Here is an 18101-nt window from a genome sequence, read left to right on the forward strand (position 1 = left end):
GTCCAGCGAAACTCCCAAAAGTAAAAAAAGAACGATCAGGCACGACTTTTATTTTATTTGCCAAGCAGCAAAATGTAAACGACCACTGGTTTGTGTATACGTAATGCATGGACTGAATAAAGCAAAAAAAGATCGTACTGTTCCGTGAGCCCACACAAAACGCTCTTCAGACTTCATTGCGGCATCCGGCCTGTCTCTCCAATCCTCCTCTTGTGCAGTCCGTGGGACGCACAGCCGCAGGGTCGGCACCGCGTGTGAGCAAAAAACAAAACAAAAAGGTGAAGCACGTCACTCATGACAGTGTGCAGCAAACGAGCATTGGCAGAAAAACACAGGGATGCCGATAATTCCAATAGGACAAAAGCAGCAAAAATAAATAAATAAAAGAAAATAAAAAACTTAAATTATTGACAAAACTCAGTGGTTAATGCTGGCAAGCTGCACAGTTATTGTTGCACGAAAAGCCGCAGTTCCACCCTCCCTCACACTTCAGCAGAGTGCCGCAGTGCCTCACAGCCCCAGAAGCAGAAGCAACAACACCCGAGACACACACCCATGCACGGTGATGTCACCAATTTCAGCCATGGCCAACAAGTTCGTGAAATGCCCGTGCTCACAAAAGCCGCTGTGCACAAGTGATGCTGCGTTGTGCTCCGATGGGATCTCTGGTTTCCCAGACGTTGTGCGCAAATAATCCTGTGCGGCATCACCGCCACCCGACACATTAGCACTCGTTCAGCATTTGCTAGGGCTGTGCTGGGCTCAGGCGTAACTGTTGTACCATCCAGAGGCATTAGATCACTGTTGCTGAGTGAATCGGGGTCGCTGTCCGTGCCCACGGCAGTGCGGGCATACGTGTCCTATTCATGCTCAACGTCTTGTTAGTCGCTGGCAACTGTGTTGGCGGTGGACGCCTTGTCGTCTCTCGCTCAACATGCATATGGATCCGCTGCGCTGCCACTTGACTTCCCGGATGGCCGAGCTCCCTGTGCGGCCTCACCGCGCAGCTGCCGGCAGCTTTGCATGCTCCTGCCGAGCGGAGTGTCCTGTCACTCAGCATGGCCACAGACGCTTCCCAGTTCCCCGTCTGGCAGCATCCCAATCGCCCACACGAGTTCCTGCCGCCAAAGACTCCCTCTCGGTGATGGAGTCGCTCCGCCTTGGCCCGCTGGCGGTGCGCGACGACGTCACCGAGGAGATTTGCACCGTACCGCTTTCACTGGTGGATTGAGGTCGCACTGTTGGCTCCGTATTTTCCCATGACACTGCGGAATCCCACGCAACGTGACAGCGGACGCTGATGCCGTCATGGCACGATCCCTCCCGCAGGACTGCGTCAATGCCTGGCAGGTGGGCTTCCTCGTTGCAGTCAGGCGACTGTACTGGAAGGATGCCCAGGAGGAAAAGGAAGGCGCGCACACCGCATGACAGGCGTTTATCGGTGTGGCGAGGCCTCTATTCCTGGTGTTGAACCGGACATCGTTCCTTGAGTGGCGGCACCGCGCACAGGTGCGATGCGACTCCTGCCCACTCCTCGGCATACCGGCACGCGCCCTGCAGATCACAAGGAACCCTGTGTCGGTGGCGCCGTCCTTTCTTCACCGAGGAGATCGGCCCGCCACTGCCTCCGCCGGAACCTCCAGAAGTGAACGCCGCAAATTTTTGCTGACCAGCGAGCGGCGGATTGACGTTCTCCCGCCCAACCTGCCGCAGAATGCGCTCGTCCACAATATGACGGCAGATGCCGACGTGCTCGGCCTGGCCTTCCGATAGTTTGAGTGGCCTCACATGCGGATGCCGCGATTGTTTCACCGTCTTCCTAACAGGCGCCTCGCGCGCAGGTCGCCACCGAAGGAACCAAGCACGCCAGCAGACAGGACACGCAGGAAGCACAAACGCGGGAACTCGAGACGGGCCAGGCCCTTCCGACACCGCCCTATTACAGACGCCAAGTGCTGCTTATCCCCCACGTACCACGGTAGACTCCGCTTCATCCACTGTGGTAATGCCCCGTCGTTGAGAATATGGACTGCGACTTCTTTGGACTCCCCAGCGTGCACGACGGCCGTTTTCGACGGAATACTTGCCACTTTTGTACGGACGGCTCTTGCGCTACTCAGTCGTTATTGTAAAAGCATACATCAAACAAAGATGAGTAAACATAATGTAAGTTGTTTACATGATGAATATTGGCTGCACTTCCCGTGGACCAACAATTCACGTGGTGTGCGGGGATCTCTCCTTTTTTTTCATTGTTACTTTGCTTTTGTGTTGCTGTGTGCGCTGCACCTCCTCTTGTGTGTGTGTGCGTACCCTCCGTGAGGGGTGCAGACACGACGGACCGCTCTCGCCGTATGTGCATGCGGTGGAGCCTTGTGTGCCGCTCCTGTTTGCTTCTCCCTCCTCCGTCTGTGTGTTGGTGCTGCGGCAGGGCTGTGTGTGTGTGTGTGTGCCTGTTGCCGTGGATTGGAGTGTGTGTCGTGCGTGGTGTGCGGCGTACGGTGCATGCCTGGCTGCTGCCCTCTCCTCATGTGGTGTGCCCTCTGTGTGTGTGTCTGCCGCACCTCTCGTCTCCCCTGTTGATCTCCATGTCCCTCACTGTGCAGATCAGCTCCACACCACTGAACGACCACACTCACGATGATGACGTGCCGTCTGCTGTGCGCCCTGTTGGTGCTCGCCCTGTGCTGCTGCCCGTCAGTGGGCGCGACAGATGCTAATGAAGATGAAGAAGGTTCCGATCCAACGACGTCTTCGCCAGGGAAACAAGCTCAGGAAACGGAATCGCCAAGTACAACTCCTTCTCCACCAGAGAATAACGAAGAATGGGGAGGGACGGGTCAGTCACAGGAAACGGATACAATAACCGGAAAACCACAGTCACAAAATACTTCCAGTAATACACAGGGTCAAGATGGTGGTAAGTCTAATGAACGGACAGAACATACGAATACCGTTACGGCAAATGAACAAAAGAAGGCCGCCGCACCAACAACGACCACCACGAGTACAACACAGGCACCAACCACTACGACCACGACGACCACCCACGCGCCGTCACGTCTGCGCGAAATGGACGGCAGCCTCAGCAGCTCTGCGTGGGTGTGTGCCCCGCTGCTGCTCGCCGTATCCGCGCTGGCGTACACCACTGTGGGCTGAAGAGGTGTATGCGGGCTGTGCGTGCCAGCACTCAACCACGGGAATTTGTGTGCGTCCACTGTGGTCCGATGTAAATAAATACGAGAAAAAAATGATTGTGTTTTGCTTCATTTGCTTCTGTTGCCCTGCTGTGTGCTCCGTGTTGTTTTCCACATTTATCACGTTGAACGCATCCCAGACACACTCGTATGCATGGCACGCATACAACTGTTTGCCTGGAATCACATTTGAGGATGGGTTCGTGCGCGCTGGAGCCATACTGTGCAGCCCCTTGTTTTTGTGTGTTTTTACATTTTTTACTTTATTGCTGTTTGTTTACCTTCGTTTTTTTTTTTTTTAATTGCTTCGTGTGTTTTTTCTGTTTACTTGCTGCGGGGCGTTGTGTGTGTTTTTGCCCTTTCACTGATTTCAACTGCCTCATGGTGTGTGCTTTGCTGCTTCTGGGCTGCTGCCATTTGTGACTGTGCGGTGGCTGTGTGACTTGTCTCTCCTTTTGCTTTTGCTCTGCGTTGACGGGGAGTTAGTTTGTGCTGAAGACTACACGCAAGTGACGGAAGTGATGGCGATGATGATGACTGGCCGTGTGCTGCTGGTGTGTGCCCTCTGCGTGCTGTGGTGCAGTAGTGCGGTGCAGGCAGCCGATGGTCTTATTAGTGACGGAAGTCTTGAGGGTGAGAATATGGTTTTAACTTGGTATCCTGTGAACAATAAGACATGCGAGGAAAGAAGTACGAATGGAGGAAAGTTGGATGAGTCAGCGTTTAAGAGCTGTATGCATGAATTGATGAATGAGGTTTGTGAAGCTTATTACAGTATGAAGTCGAGTGAATCTCATGTTACTGAAGCTGACAGTATTTGTGGGAAATACACTGGCGATCCAAGTGAGGAGGACGTTCAAACCTCAACACCGCAAGAACAACCGTCGCCTGAAGTGGAAACACCGGTGGCATCCCAAACTCCAGAAACCTCAAAGGTCGAAGCAGCAGAAATGGGATCACCACCGGGGGTGCCAGCGGGTGATTCACCAGCAAATCCAACAGAAGGGCCGCAATCAACCTCAGATGCCACCGATACTGCAAACAATGAGGCCGAAAAAAGCAGTACAGAGGTGATGCCGAAGAATGCACCGGAATCCAACGCCACAAGGAAAGAAGAAGAAAAACGAAATGAAAAGAACCACAGTAACACGAAGGAAACACCAGTCGACGCCGAGGCAAAGAAAAATAACACGAAGACTACCGACAGTGACGGCAGCACCGCAGTCTCCCACACCACCTCCCCTCTTTTGCCTCTTCTTGTTGCGTGTGCGGCTGCGGCTGCGGTGGTGGCCGCGTGAGAGTGAGGGAGAGAGAGCCGTGCACCGCTCGCACACACACTCGTCCTTCTCTCACTCTCTGTGTGTCCCCTTGCATGGACTCTCGCCCTCACCTCATCCCACGAAGCACACACATAATGTGCCCATTGTATATATGCATGCACACCCATGCAGTCCCGTTGGTGCTCTCTTTTGCACGACACGCACCGCTGCCGTCCTGCCTGGCTGCATGGGCGGAGCACCGTAACTGTTTTTGTTTTGTTTCCATTGCATTGAGTGGGCGACCTCTCTCTCTCTCTCTCTCCCTGTGTGTGTGTTTTGCTTTACGGGAGCAATGAGAGTGTGTGCGCTGGTCGTCCCACGCTTCGACTTCTTGTTTCTTTTATTGTTTTACTTGTGTTGCGGTTGAGTGCACCCATTACCTTTTTTTTTGTGGATTATTGGGTTGCTTTGACTGCGGACACTTTAATTTTTATCTTATTTTATTTATTTTGTTTTTGTTGAGGAAGTGCCAGCCTCTTGTATTCTTGTAAAGCCATTAAGATTGTCTTTGGCTTATGGTGTGTATCCGTTGATCCACGTCACGCTGCGGCCTGCATCGCTACTGGTGCCGCTATTGTGATGATTTGTGTGATGTGGTTTGTCGGCGGATGGCTTGCTTTCACCCCGAAGTATTCATTATTTATTGACGATGTGGTGCGCTCCCACAGCGAGGTTCTCGTTTACGGTGGGGAGAATGCATCTCAGGGTGCAGGACGCATTGCAGGTGTGCAGCGGCGTCTGGAAGGACCCATGGGTGCCCGTCCGCATCAAGACGTCAACAACAGACCCGTGTGACATCAGGGGGCACTGCGGTTTCTCCTGGTCTCACGCAATGAATTCATTGAATGACAATCGCCACTGTGAGGATGGTGTTCTATCCTCTGCGCACGGTAATATCCTTGTTGAGGAGACTGTCCCTGCTGCTGTGTAAACCCGCATGAGGATCGTCTGCTTGTCCAGCCACTGGAGGGTGCGTTTATTGTGCCCCCATTTGCCACGGGCAGCGTTTGCAGTCGGTTCACGGTGACTGCTGGGCATCGTTCCGCTGTTTTTGCCGATTCTGTCATGGTGCAGTGTGTGGCTGCAGCGTTGGGTGTTGCGTGATCACTGCGGTGCGCCACGCTGGAGGATGGCCGTCCAGTCGCTGGCGCCATGAACTTTGCTCGGCCTTTTTATTTCACTGACGCATCGCCGCGCACCTGTTGGCCCATGCTGTCGGGTTCAACGGCCCGCACTTGGCAGGCCGCAGCATGGTGAGGAATGCTGCTGGTGTGCGTGGCAGAGCGCTGTTGGTGGTGGTGCGCTCGGCGAATGCCGCGATGGCAGCGAGTGAGCACCAAGACTGCGACGAAATTGATGGCGTGGAGCTGCAGGATGACGATGGGGACGGGAGGACGCTGGAGTCGCACTGGTCGCGGCGCCACGCGAGGGATGAGTGGATGGCACCGATTGGGTGCGCCGGCGACTGCAGAGGAAGTGCTCCGCACTAAACATGAGTGAATATCGCTACATGCTCTGCGACGTGGGTGTCCCTGTCAAACGCTGCGCGTCGGACCGGTATTCCAGTGGTTGGTGTTTGGGAGTATCCATGAGATCTCAGCAAAACGCCCGATGGGCCGTTGCCCCATCATTGATCCCGCACTGGATGTGAGGGATATTGAGGGTGCTATTTGGAGGGGAGAATATTTGTCTGCGATGCCTGGGGATGAGCCCTCTTCGTGGTGTCTGGACACGCTTCTCACCAACACGACGGATTCGAGGGACACGGAGGAGACAAATAAATCAGTGCTGCAATGCATGCGGCATTGAGGTGCATCGGCATGCAGGTGCATCTGGAATTGACTGAAAAGGGTAACGTCCGTTGTGTCCCATGCACGGACGGGGCGACGGTTGCGTGGGCCACTCCACCCTACGATGAGGGACCGTTATTTGCCGTGACCACGCGCAGGTGTGCACGATATCCGCCAACAGCGGTAGCCTACTTCCAGTGGTTCCGTGGGACGGTGAGGAGAGAGCATGTGGAGCAGGACGGTTTCACCGGCATCTACTGAACAAGGATTGCCAGGGGCATCCGTCCCCGTTGCGGAGAGCATTGAGACCGACCGCGGCACACCACCGAAGGATGTAGACACAGCTGCTCTCCAGAAGCATCCGTCGCCAGAGGAGAAGTGGATCCGGCCAGGATGCCCCGACAGACCGCAAGAATCTTCTCTCGGTGGCAGGAACCGAAGCAGCGAGACGGACGGCAGGCAGGACACGTCTCCGACTCCCGGTGATGACACTGCTGCTTCTGCTTGCCTCTGCTGCTGCCGCCGTGCCAACACTCTATGGATTTGCGGTGTGGACGGCGTTGCGCTGCGAGGCGACTGCGCTTCCTCCTGCTTGGCCTGCACCCAGCACTGAATGTCCAATAGAAAAACATCCATTTCAATGGGTGCCGTTCTCCATATGCATGTGCTGCATGGGCTCCGTTTAACTTTGTGTTTGAAATTGGTGGTATTTCCGTTGCACACAGCTCTTCTTGTGTTGGTTGCCGATTTGGGGGCACCAGATGGTAGTATGGCATTGCTTGTGTGTTTGTTAGATTTTCTGAGACGCACATACACAAAAACGGTGCAAGTGGAATGTGCGCACACAAGACACACACACATATCCAAGCACATTGTCTGTGTGAATTCTACTTGACATATTATGCGGAGCGGGTTGGTGCGAGCAAGGCTGAAGGAAGCGGGCAGCTGCGTGAGCCCAGCAATGGCGTTTGTGGTTGTGTGCGGGATTATATATTCCATCAGATGCTTAACGCCGTTCATGGATCGTTTAAAGTTTTCTGCGTTGCCCATGCTGCGTCTGTGCTGAGCTGCTCACTGCGTCTCCATGATCTCATGGAGCACGACATGACGCTACTCGAGGACCCCATGACACCGCGGCAGCCGATTATGAGTAGCCCTGCACCCTACTTTTTTCCGTGGAGGATGCGTCTGTGAGCCGCGTGGTTGAGGATTGGATGGCAAAGGTTCCTTACAGGGATGTACACGTCTTTGCGTTGGGGAGCACCCCGCATCGCAGTCCTCAGCAACTCCCGCGGGCTCGGATAGCGCCGAGGGCGATGCGTTCCAAGGAAATGGTGTTAGACTTTGCTGCCCCTGAGGTGCTGGTGCTCCACCTCAGCATGCAGAATGGGTTCACTCAGCTGCTGTCGCCGCTGTCGTTTGCGAATTGAGAGTCCGTTGTGGACGTTGCGGCGTCACGTCTTGTGGCGGCTTTTCACGCCATGAACAACGGTGTGCCTGGCATTTGCCGAAAAAACAGTGGCAGCATCTGCCATGGGCTTGCCGGGACCTTCTTTGAGGGCTTGCCAGGCAATACCACGACGAGCCGGATTCCACTTAGGGGCGCCGACAGCTGCGGCAACCCGGTGCGGATCATCGTTGATTGGGGGTGTGTCACGGTGACGCCGCTGATGCACCAACGCACATGTCAGTGTCTGCTTGATGACCTGATGCCGTTGGGGAAGAAAGTGTATGAGCGGACCTGTAGGAATCGTCTGGGTGTGGACTCGAAGCGGCAGTACTTGATGGATGAGGAAGATGAATACTGGTGCTCCTACCGTCATTGTTTTCTTGCGCAGTGCGTGGAGGAGCCTTTGGTGGCGCTGAAAAAACCCCACGCGTATCACCCGGGATTGGCGCAGGGCGTGGAGCCGAAGGCCAATCTTGCGGAGTTGGGCAGTGCGGTGCGGGCTCCGCCGGAGTTTTGGGAGAGGCAAGCCAGACTGTCGCTGCACATCGATTTTTGCGCGAGGCTTTTGGTACAGTACCGGGAGAAGCGACTGGCGGAGGTGTGGGAGGTGGAACAAGACATTGCCGTTGGGCACAAACCCCTCAGGAAAAACCTGGATGGCGTGCAGCACCTGGCGGGGGATGCCGCGATGCCCCGGCCAGTGCGTCTGCGTCTTCTCCTCTTGCTTGTGGCTGCGAGCAACACCGACGAGTTGACGGAGGCCAGGAAGCAGCAGCTGATCCGAGACGGTGGACTGACGCCCGACGCCCATTTGTTTGCGAACCTTGAGCATATGACGAGGAGGGCCGGGAGCGTGCAACGATACAGCACGGCGTCGGCGCAGAGCGAACGGAGCACGAGTGCCTCTGCGAGCAACGCCGCGACGGACGAGGATCCGTTTCTGAAGCATGCCTGTATGATTATGGAGACGGGCAGGAATAGGACGCTGCGGGTTGGGCTGTCGTTGGCATCGGTGCAGCGCGATCATGCGATAGGGCCAAATGGCGCGAGTGGTGGCCAAAACACTGGAGAAGCAGGGAATAACGCCGGGCCATTTCAAGGGTGTGGTGTCAAATGGGAGAATCATCCTGATCTGGGTGGCGGTGGTGGGACGATTGCCCTCACAACTCCTCAGCGCATAGTGCTGCCTGTTTTGGGTGGTGTGGCCTGCAGCGAGAGGCGCTCGGTCCATGAGATATCCAAAAGACATGGCCGTGAGGTGGTCATTGGGAAACCTCGCTGCCGCGTCCTGAGGTGTGTTTGTGCAGGGAATTGGCATCCTACGGCAGTAGGACTTAGGGGCGAGACACGCACAGGAATGCATCGAGGGCCAAAGAGTGGGAAATATACAAACACACACGATTGCGGGTGTCCATGGGGATTGTGTGCGCTTGTGTCTGCATTCCGTTCCTCTCCATGAAGCGTTTTATACGATGCGCGTGTGTGTGTTTCAACGGCTGCGCTGCTTGCCTTTTGCTTTTGTATTCTTGGGTGTGCGGTTGCAAGTCATTTCTCTGCCACGAAGAATGCGGATAAAAAAGGAAGGACATTTGTGGAGCATGCACCCACGGCTTCAGTGTTCATCCACTGGTGCTGACCTTTCTTGCCGGGGCATTTGTGCACGCTTTTCCCTCCATTGTCTATTTTTTTTTTTCGGCAGAGGAGGCAACGGGTGGGCATTCGTGAGTGCTGCGGCGGGCTGTTGTTGCCCTCGCCAGGACGCGCTTAACGGCGTCAGCTCCATGACTTTGTGCACAAAAGGAATGGGAATTTCTCCGGATCCTCACCGCAGACGCATGCCGTGGATAGTCGAAAAGGAGTGTGTGCCCGGTGTTGTTCATAGCTCCAAGGAAAAGATGGTGTTGGATGGTGCACGACGAGTGAATGTGGATTGTGTTAACCGTGCATCGCAGGTGTATTCGCTGGAGGCATTGTGGGCGACTGTGAACAAATGCAAGTACAATAAATGCAGAGGAATGAACATTTTAATTGGCTTCTCAGGCGGAATCCAATGTACTCAGGCAATGGGTTTACCGCGAGGATTGGCCGGAGGGGACGCACGATGAGGACGCCACTCGCACCGCCATTCATTTCCTTTGCTCACGGCAGTAACGCAGCCCGCGCCAATACGCCTTGCGGATTTTCCGGGGTGGCATGCACTGTTCCGCTTGGCGTCATTGTTCCCCATTCCCGAGCGCCGGTGCAGACGTCCCTGTCGATGCAAGTTCCTGTCGCTTGCGGGCACACACCCATTGATTGATGCGGCCGACACCCCAGCCCATTGCTGGTGCTTCTGGCATGACCGCTGCACCGCCCCTAGCAGCTGGTGCAGCGGGACTGGGGACGAGAACACGGCGGAACAAGCTCAGTCAGATGGTGCTGGCAGCCCTGTCAGCGTCTCGCCTACCCCAGCGGCCCACCCACACCACCGGCGAGCACAGAAATCGACGGGACAGGGGAGGCATTGACGGAGTGTCAGGACACCAGTTGTCTTTCCACATCACTCCTAGTCAAGCAACCGGAAGAATTAACAACAACATCATTCACCAAGAATGAGAAAGGAACAACGACCACCGCCGACAGCGACAGCAGCACTGCGGTCTTCTACACCATTTCCCCTCTTTTGCGTCTTATTCTTGTTTTTGCGTGTGCGGCTGCTGCTGCGATGGCGTCCGGACCTGCATGAAGTGCTGTGCGCTGAATATGAACGGAGGCCAAAGAAAAATGAATTGTTTTTGTGATGAATATTGGCTGCACTTCCCGTGGACCAACAATCCGCGTGGTGTGCGGGGATCTCTTTCCTTTTTCATTGTTACTTTGCTGTTGTGTTGCTGTGTGCGCTGCACCTCCTCTTGTGTGTGTGCGTACCCTCCGTGAGGGGTGCCGACACGAAGGACCGCTCTCGCCGTATGTGCATGCGGTGGAGCCTTGTGTGCCGCTCCTGTTTGCTTCTCCCTCCTCCATCTGTGTGTTGGTGCTGCGGCAGGGCTGTGTGTGTGTGTGTGCCTGTTGCCGTGGATTGGAGTGTGTGTCGTGCGTGGTGTGCGGCGTACGGTGCATGCATGGCTGCTGCCCTCTCCTCATGTGGTGTGCCCTCTGTGTGTGTCTGCCGCACCTCTCGTCTCCCCTGTTGCTCTCCATGTCCCTCACTGTGCAGATCAGCTCCACACCACTGAACGACCACACTCACGATGATGACGACGTGCCGTCTGCTGTGCGCCCTGTTGGTGCTCGCCCTGTGCTGCTGCCCGTCCGTGTGCGAGGCAGATACTGATCTGGATCCGAACACTGGCGCTGGTGGAAAGGCCATCAAACCAACCTCCCCTGATTCACAGCCACCAACCGCTATGCCTGAGGTTGTTGGAGTTTCAGACAGTGAGCCGGCTCCGAAAGCTGAAGATCTCTCCAACGGTACCACGACGATCACTGCAGTAGAAGTACCAACAAGGGCGACTGAAGGTTCTCACGAGACGATCTCGACGACTGACGCCCCTGCAAAGGAGAATAAGACGACCACGACTACACAGGCACCAACTACGACAACCACGACGACCACCACAACACAGGCACCAAGTACTACGACTACAGAGGTGCCAACCACGACGACCACACGCGCACCGTCACGTCTTCATGAAATCGACGGCAGCCTCAGCAGCTCTGCGTGGGTGTGTGCCCCGCTGGTGCTCGCCGCATCCGCGCTGGCGTACACCACTGTGGGCTGAAGAGGTGTATGCGGGCTGTGCGTGCCAGCACTTAGTCACGGGGATTTGTGCGCGTCTACTGTGGTCTGATGTAACTAAATAAGAGAAAATAATGATTGTGTGTTTTGCTTCATTTGCTTCTGCTGCTCTGCTGTGTGCTCCGTGTTGCTGCTCCCTGTATCCGTCACGTTGAACGCATCCCAGACACACTTATACGCACGACACGCATACAACTGTTTGCGTGGACGCATTTTTTGGGTGCTGGTGCATGCGCACTGGAGTCATTCGGTGCAGCTCCTTTTATTAAAAATTTTTGTTTCTTTTTTACGTGTGTTTTTAATTGTTTTGTTTTTCTTTTTTTCTTGCTGATTAATTATTGCAAGACTGTGTTTGTGTGCCTATTTTGCCCTTTCACTGATTCCAACTGCATCATGGTGTGCGTGTTGCTGGGGTGCTGCCATTTGTTACTGTACGTGGTTGTGTGACTTGTCTCTCTTTTTGCTTTGTTACTCTGCGTTGACGGGGAGTTAGTTTGTGCTGAAGGCTACACGCAAGTGACAGGAGTGATGGCGATGATGATGACTGGCCGTGTGCTGCTGGTGTGTGCCCTCTGCGTGCTGTGGTGCGGTGCCGGCGGTAGTTGTAACGAGGAGAAGGCAGATGAATTCTGTAATAACACGTACTTTGGGGTTTTGACTTTACTTGCGAATAAGTCTGATGAAGAGCTTAAGGAGAAATACTGCAAAAACGAGGATGATAAAGCAAAGTGTGTGAATACGTTGAAGAACAATATTGCAGATGCGCTGGAGAATGAAAAGAAGAACAAAGACAACGGAGCTGACAGAGAGCCTAACGTTGCACATGGTGCAGGAGTGTCAGTTGGCAGCTCAAAAACGAAATCTTCAACGGCTGCTGGCGCGGATAATGCTGGAATGTCTTCTCCACTTCCTCTTTCCTTAAAGGTGGAAGGTGATGTCGATGACAAAGTCCACAGCCCAGCAGGTGGTGCTGGCCCCCAGCCGCATTTCGATGACGGCCGCAGAGAAACAGAGCGAAGTCATCACTCAGAGGCGGAGGGATCGAATCAACACGGCGTGGGCGTGCAAGGCAAAAAGATCCACAACAAAGACGAAGAAAAACCACAAGCAGGACTGAAGTCGACCGAAGCACGGGAGGGCACGGACGGAGCACCAGCACCATCACAGGATCCACCAAATACGGCTGAATCACACGAGGATAAATCCCGGAGAGTGGCTGCACCCGACACAACTCCCGCACTGAATACATCACCAGGCAGCAACCGGGAGCAAACATCCCAGTCTCCATCTCCCAGTGGCAGTGAAACCTCCGGCAGCTCGGATAACGAGGTCCCAGAAAAAAACTCCATCAATACACAAATGTCTGGTGCCCCACTGAAAGATGAAGAACAGCACCGTGAGAGTACAGCTGGTAATAAAGACTCAACAACAGTTGAATCTGCCGCTGTGCAAAGTAACACAACGACACCTGGCGACAATGACAGCAGCACCGCGGTCACCCACACCACCTCCCCTCCTTTGCTTCTTCTTCTTGTTGCGTGTGCGGCTGCTGCTGCGGTGGTGGCCGCGTGAGAGTGAGGGAGAGAGAGCCGTGCACCGCCCGCACACACACTCGTCCTTCTCCCTCTCTGTGTGTGTCCCCTTGCATGGACTCTCGTCCTCACCTCATCCCACGAAGCACACACATAATGTGCCCATTGTATATATGCATGCACACCCATGCAGGCCCGTTGGTGCTCTCTTTTGCACGACACGCACCGCCTCCGTCCTGCCTGGCTGCATGGGCGGAGCGCTGTAACTGTTTTGTACTGTTTTTTGGTAAATGTTTTAGTTTAATTTCTATTTGCTGCAAAATCCTTTTATTTTCATTTTTAATATTTTATTGTTTTTTTTTGCTTTTACTTTGGGCGTTTTTTTCTCTAATCTCTCATCCCTTTGTTTTTTTTTTTTGCTTTCAGGGGCAATCACTATGGACGTTTTTTTCTTTTCTACTCTTCCCTCTTTTAATTGTTTCTTCTGCACTCTTCCTGCGAGGGGTGCCGTGTGTTTCCCGCCCAACTGCTCCACTCGCACACCCACCGACACGCTCATGACGACGGCCCTGTGCGACTCGCCTGCTGCACGCATGAGGAGGGGCCGCGACGAACGGCGCGCTGAGGGAGCCGTGACGTGTGGGCGTGCGACGAGGGCCTGTGGGGCGGAGCACACATTTCTTTCCCTCTTGTTTTGTTTTTCTTGCGGTCAGGGCGGGCAGACACCCGCAGCGCCACACACACACAGCCACACCCTGCCGCCGTGTTTTTTTGTTTTCTTTTTTTGTGGATGGGTGTGTGCTGCCACCGTGCGTGATTGTTGAGGTTGTGGCCGTACCGCATGTACCGCTGCCATCCAGCTGTGCCTCCTGCCATGTTGATGTGCCTCCCTGTGCTCCTCCTTTTTGCAGCTTCTCCAACAGAGACCCACACACATATGAGTATTTGCACAGTGCTCTGCAAGAATGTATTTGCAATTCCGGTTGCGGGCGTTGCTCGGTGTGTGATGATGCGTGACGGACGGTGCCACGATGGCCTCCTCTGACGATGACAGTCGCTGTGCTCTCGGCACACACCCACACACTTCCTTGTCTCTCTGTGGGAGTGATTGCGGCAGGGCATTGCTGCGAGCGTGATGGGGACCACGACGGCGTCACCCCTCGAGAAGGTCCCACGCTCTGTCGGTTGTGGAGCGGCGAGGCGGCTTTCTTGCAGTCCGACTGACAGAACCGCACAGTTGTTTCATTGCGGTCACTCCGTCGGCATCACCCGCTGCGGTGGTGTCCGCAAGAGCCGCAGCCCCGATGAGGATGGCCTCGTAGTTACCTGGCAGCTCAGAACTTCAGGCCATTCGCCCTTCAGGATTGCTCCTGCAGCACGACTGGCGCAGCAGCGGCCAGGCATCGTACTTCTCCAGGAGTGCAGGCACGAGAGTGCCCCAGCGACGAGGCTCATTGGCTGCACTGACCTTCCACCAGAAGTGCAGTGGGCGTGCCGGTGGCGTGGCCTTCTTGGTGCGCCACACCTTGCCGTGCGAGCACCTGTTGCTCGTGGCACCAACTGCGTGGAGACCACCGCCCTCCGCGTGCGCCTACAGGCCTGCTCCAGCATGTACGTGGTGAACCTCTGCAGCCTTCCCACGGCAATTGCTCACGCTGCTCACTTTGCGAGCACCATTCGTCGCCTTGTTCCTGCAGCGGTTATTGCGGGCTACCTGAATTCACATCATGAGCTGCGGGACGGTCGTTCACCATCCACGACGGCAGGAGAGGACCTCGCCGCCACCCCAAGCGGCATGGACTCTGAGCTGTCCGACGACCCGGCACAGGCAACGTGGATCAGCGGCCGCCACGTCTCGTTTCCCGACGTGACTGCGCAACGCGTGCTGCGTGTCTTCCACTGGACGTCCACCAGTTTACATGGACTTGGACCACCCTCTGGTATTGTAGACTGCAGGGACGGAGGACGGCATCCCGCGACAGGCAGGCATGCTGCCACGACGGAAACATGTTGCTTTTGTGCTGCGTGAAGCTGACTGTGACGCTTCCACCTCGGCGTGTGCAACGTCTCTGGCCACTGTAATCACATGGTTGGAGATGCACCGAGGCACCGTACGAGCGGCAGCCGTGACAGTCCCACATGAACCTGTACGGACGGAATGTAGCAGGCCGAGTGTGTTGCAGCGGCAGCCTGCCCCGAGCTGAAGTGCTCCGCAAACGGGAGGACCGCAATCATGCCCTCCGCCGTGGCTTCTCCATGCTGTCAGAGGTCCGTGCGAAAAAGCTTGGTGCCCTCTCGAGCCAAGGCCTGTGATACCCCGAGGCATGGCGGCACCACGTCCCCGCCCTCTGGGATCGGCTGTGCTGCGGTGCTGTTGGGACCGCGTCTGTGCTCTGCCTCCGACGGAACATCTTCCCGACGTGAGCACCGCCACTCCTTGCCGACCAACAAGCGGCTGATGGACGTCCTCCTGCCCACTCCTCGGCAGACCGGCACGCGCCCTGCAGATTACAAGCAACCCTTTATGTCGGTGGTGCCGTCCCTTCCTCACACTGAAGAGGCAGGACCACCCCGACCTCCTCCGGAACCTCCACCTGGCGTGTCCACGGCACCTCCTCGTAGAATGACGAGCAGCGGATCAACGTCGTCCTGCCCAAGCTGCAGCAGCGTCTTCTCGTCCGTCCACAATATGAAGGCACACGCCCGACGCACTAACCCTGGCACCCCAATCGTTGCAGAAGGCCTCACATGTGGATTCTGCGACAGCTCCACGGTCTCCCCAACAAGTGCCTCACGCGCAGGTCACTACCGAAAATGTCAAGCGTATCAACGAGCAAAAAACGGACAGCGCACCTCTGCAAGCTCCAATGACAGCCGTAGCCCTTCAGCCACTCCTCTGCTGCAACCCCACCAGCCGCTGAGCCCCCGACAATCCACGGGAGGCCCTGCCGCACATGTTGTGGGAATGCCGCCGTCCTCGACAACTCAGCATCCGACTATTTGGGAACACACCCTCTCGCACGACAGCACCTTTCAAAAAGGAAAAACTGGCCACATCGCTACGGACAGCCCGCAGGCCATTAACGAACAGTGGCTGCAAAGTATAACAAAACAAACATTTCCCTTTTCTCAGCATAGAAAAACGTCATCTTCACACTCGCAATTGCCACCAATGAATTCATTGCTTAATACCGCTCTGAGCTGCAATACTTCCCGGTACCATCCAGGTCCCTTGTCGACACATTGATGCGGATGGGCGCCCATCCATTCCTCCCAATGACGGTGCATGTCTGCGACGCACCCTCAGATCCAAAAGGCACGTCCCTCACCACAACCGGGATCGACTTCGCCCTGTCCGCACGCATCGCTTTGTCAGAGGAGCAGGAGTACGTCAGGCTGGCAGCAAAGCACCCGCCAGCACAACACATCACAATCATCATCACAACCAGAAGCACCAGCAGCACTGCAGACCGTGGGGTAACGTGGATCAACTGACGCATGCTGTACGTGAAAGAAAATACTTAATGGCTTGAAAAGAATAGGAAACACTGAAAATATCTGAAAAAAAATATACAAAAAGAGAATTTAGGCGTCCGTAGTCAACTCAGAGCACCAATTCAAAAAAAAAAAGTAATGGGTACACTCAACCACAAGTAAAACAACAAAACTATAGGAGAAAAGCCGAAGCGTGGGACGATCAGCGCACACACTCTCATTGCTCCCGTAAAGCAAAACACACACACAGGGAGAGAGAGAGAGGTCGCCCACTCAATGCAATGAAAACAAAAAAACAGTTACGGTGCTCCGCCCATGCAGCCAGGCAGGACGGCAGCGGTGCGTGTCGTGCAAAAGAGAGCACCAACGGGCATGCATGGGTGTGCATGCATATATACAATGGGCACATTATGTGTGTGCTTCGTGGGGTGAGGTGAGGGCGAGAGTCCATGCAAGGGGACACACAGAGAGTGAGAAGGACGAGTGTGTGTGCGGGCGGTGCACGGCTCTCCCTCCCTCACTCTCACGCGGCCACCACCGCAGCAGCAGCCGCACACGCAACAACAAGAAGAAGCAAAAGAGGGGAGGTGGTGTGGGAGAACGCGGTGCTGCCGTCACTTTCGCCAGTTGTCGCCGTTGTGGTTTTCATTACGGTGGATTCGACTGGTGTTTCCTTCGGATTGGCTTCTTTATTTTCATTTTGTTTTTCTTCTTGTGTCACTGCACCATCAGCTGCTGGATCTTTGTCGCCAGTTGTTTGAGTGCTTTGAGGTTTTGTTTTATTCGATGCTTCCTCCACACGAGAAGATAAAATTGGCTCTTCCTGACCGCCTTCTGAAATCCTCTTTGTAGTGCTGGTATCATCTTTTTCTTCTTCCTCTCCCTCCTCCTCCTTGCCATCATCTACTTCTAATTCCACTTCCTCTCCCTCTTCATCTTCCCCTTCATCTTCCCCTTCATCTTCTTCATCTGCATCCTGATTCGCCTCCCCATTTCCCCCGTTTTCCGTTTTTTTTATTTTTTTTCTATCGTTTCTTCTGCCGTTTCTGATGCCTTTGCTGCGGGTAGTAGTGCCGATTCCGCTTTCGTTTCCGATACAGGCACCGATGCTGCTGGTTGTGACGCTGCCTGTTGACCGATTGGGCCACCTCCTCCAACGCCATCAGTTGTGTTGTTTTTACCTTCAGAATTATTGCCGTTGTCGGTCACACCAGTACCCGGAAGGGCTGGAGCTGCTTCAGAACATCCACCATCGCCGGCACCGCACCACAGCACACAGAGGGCACATAGCAACAGCAGGCGGCCAGTCACCATCATCATCACGGCTGCACACACAGTCTAGAGAGGGGCAAAGAGAGGAGGATGAAAAGAACACACAAACGCATCAGCAGCATGGAGAAGAAGGGGTGGCGTTTACATGAGGGCTGTTGTCATGACCATGGGAGACGCGTGCACGCAGGAATAACAAGCAACAATAAAACACCGGACAGCACGGCGCACAACTCCATGGCATTTAAAGCCCTCCCGCAGCTGCCCCTAA

The 18101-nt window shown here is 54.9% G+C and overlaps 6 protein-coding genes and 4 pseudogenes across 6 annotated transcripts, besides 11 other annotated features; 8 read left to right on the top strand and 2 right to left on the bottom strand.

Annotated features, from left to right (window-relative positions):
- Positions 1-1961: part of a sequence feature (areas not merged during assembly with more than two copies in the genome that could not be assigned to a particular haplotype) that runs on past the window's edge.
- Positions 369-409: a sequence feature (AT_rich).
- Positions 1962-4014: a sequence feature (heterozygous, Esmeraldo-like haplotype).
- Positions 2641-3159, top strand: Tc00.1047053506501.230 (mucin TcMUCII, putative; the record flags this gene model as incomplete). Its single annotated transcript, XM_814903.1, has 1 exon — positions 2641-3159. The coding sequence occupies one exon, from the start codon at positions 2641-2643 to the stop codon at positions 3157-3159; it is 519 nt and encodes a 172-aa protein (XP_819996.1).
- Positions 3719-4495, top strand: Tc00.1047053506501.240 (mucin-associated surface protein (MASP), putative; the record flags this gene model as incomplete). The annotated part of the gene is made up of 1 exon (XM_814904.1): positions 3719-4495. One exon carries the CDS (start codon positions 3719-3721, stop codon positions 4493-4495), a length of 777 nt encoding a protein of 258 aa, XP_819997.1.
- Positions 4015-10411: a sequence feature (areas not merged during assembly with more than two copies in the genome that could not be assigned to a particular haplotype).
- Positions 4939-4967: a sequence feature (AT_rich).
- Positions 5200-5967, top strand: Tc00.1047053506501.255 (annotated as a pseudogene).
- Positions 7206-9215, top strand: Tc00.1047053506501.270 (annotated as a pseudogene).
- Tc00.1047053506501.275 lies at positions 9482-10117 on the top strand (annotated as a pseudogene).
- Positions 10412-11611: a sequence feature (haploid, Esmeraldo-like haplotype).
- On the top strand, positions 10987-11517 carry Tc00.1047053506501.280 (mucin TcMUCII, putative; the record flags this gene model as incomplete). The annotated part of the gene is made up of 1 exon (XM_814905.1): positions 10987-11517. One exon carries the CDS (start codon positions 10987-10989, stop codon positions 11515-11517), a length of 531 nt encoding a protein of 176 aa, XP_819998.1.
- Positions 11304-11405: a microsatellite.
- Positions 11612-14179: a sequence feature (heterozygous, Esmeraldo-like haplotype).
- Positions 12063-13106, top strand: Tc00.1047053506501.290 (mucin-associated surface protein (MASP), putative; the record flags this gene model as incomplete). Its single annotated transcript, XM_814906.1, has 1 exon — positions 12063-13106. The coding sequence occupies one exon, from the start codon at positions 12063-12065 to the stop codon at positions 13104-13106; it is 1044 nt and encodes a 347-aa protein (XP_819999.1).
- Positions 13392-13489: a sequence feature (T-rich).
- Positions 14180-18101: part of a sequence feature (areas not merged during assembly with more than two copies in the genome that could not be assigned to a particular haplotype) that runs on past the window's edge.
- On the top strand, positions 14202-15095 carry Tc00.1047053506501.300 (uncharacterized protein; the record flags this gene model as incomplete). Its single annotated transcript, XM_814907.1, has 1 exon — positions 14202-15095. One exon carries the CDS (start codon positions 14202-14204, stop codon positions 15093-15095), a length of 894 nt encoding a protein of 297 aa, XP_820000.1.
- Tc00.1047053506501.310 (uncharacterized protein) lies at positions 16252-16566 on the bottom strand (the record flags this gene model as incomplete). Its single annotated transcript, XM_814908.1, has 1 exon — positions 16252-16566. The coding sequence occupies one exon, from the start codon at positions 16564-16566 to the stop codon at positions 16252-16254; it is 315 nt and encodes a 104-aa protein (XP_820001.1).
- On the bottom strand, positions 17084-17881 carry Tc00.1047053506501.329 (annotated as a pseudogene).
- Positions 17425-17532: a sequence feature (CT-rich).

Source organism: Trypanosoma cruzi, genomic scaffold (assembly GCF_000209065.1).
Source record: "Trypanosoma cruzi strain CL Brener 1047053516579 genomic scaffold, whole genome shotgun sequence".
NCBI classification, from domain to species: Eukaryota; Euglenozoa; class Kinetoplastea; order Trypanosomatida; family Trypanosomatidae; genus Trypanosoma; species Trypanosoma cruzi.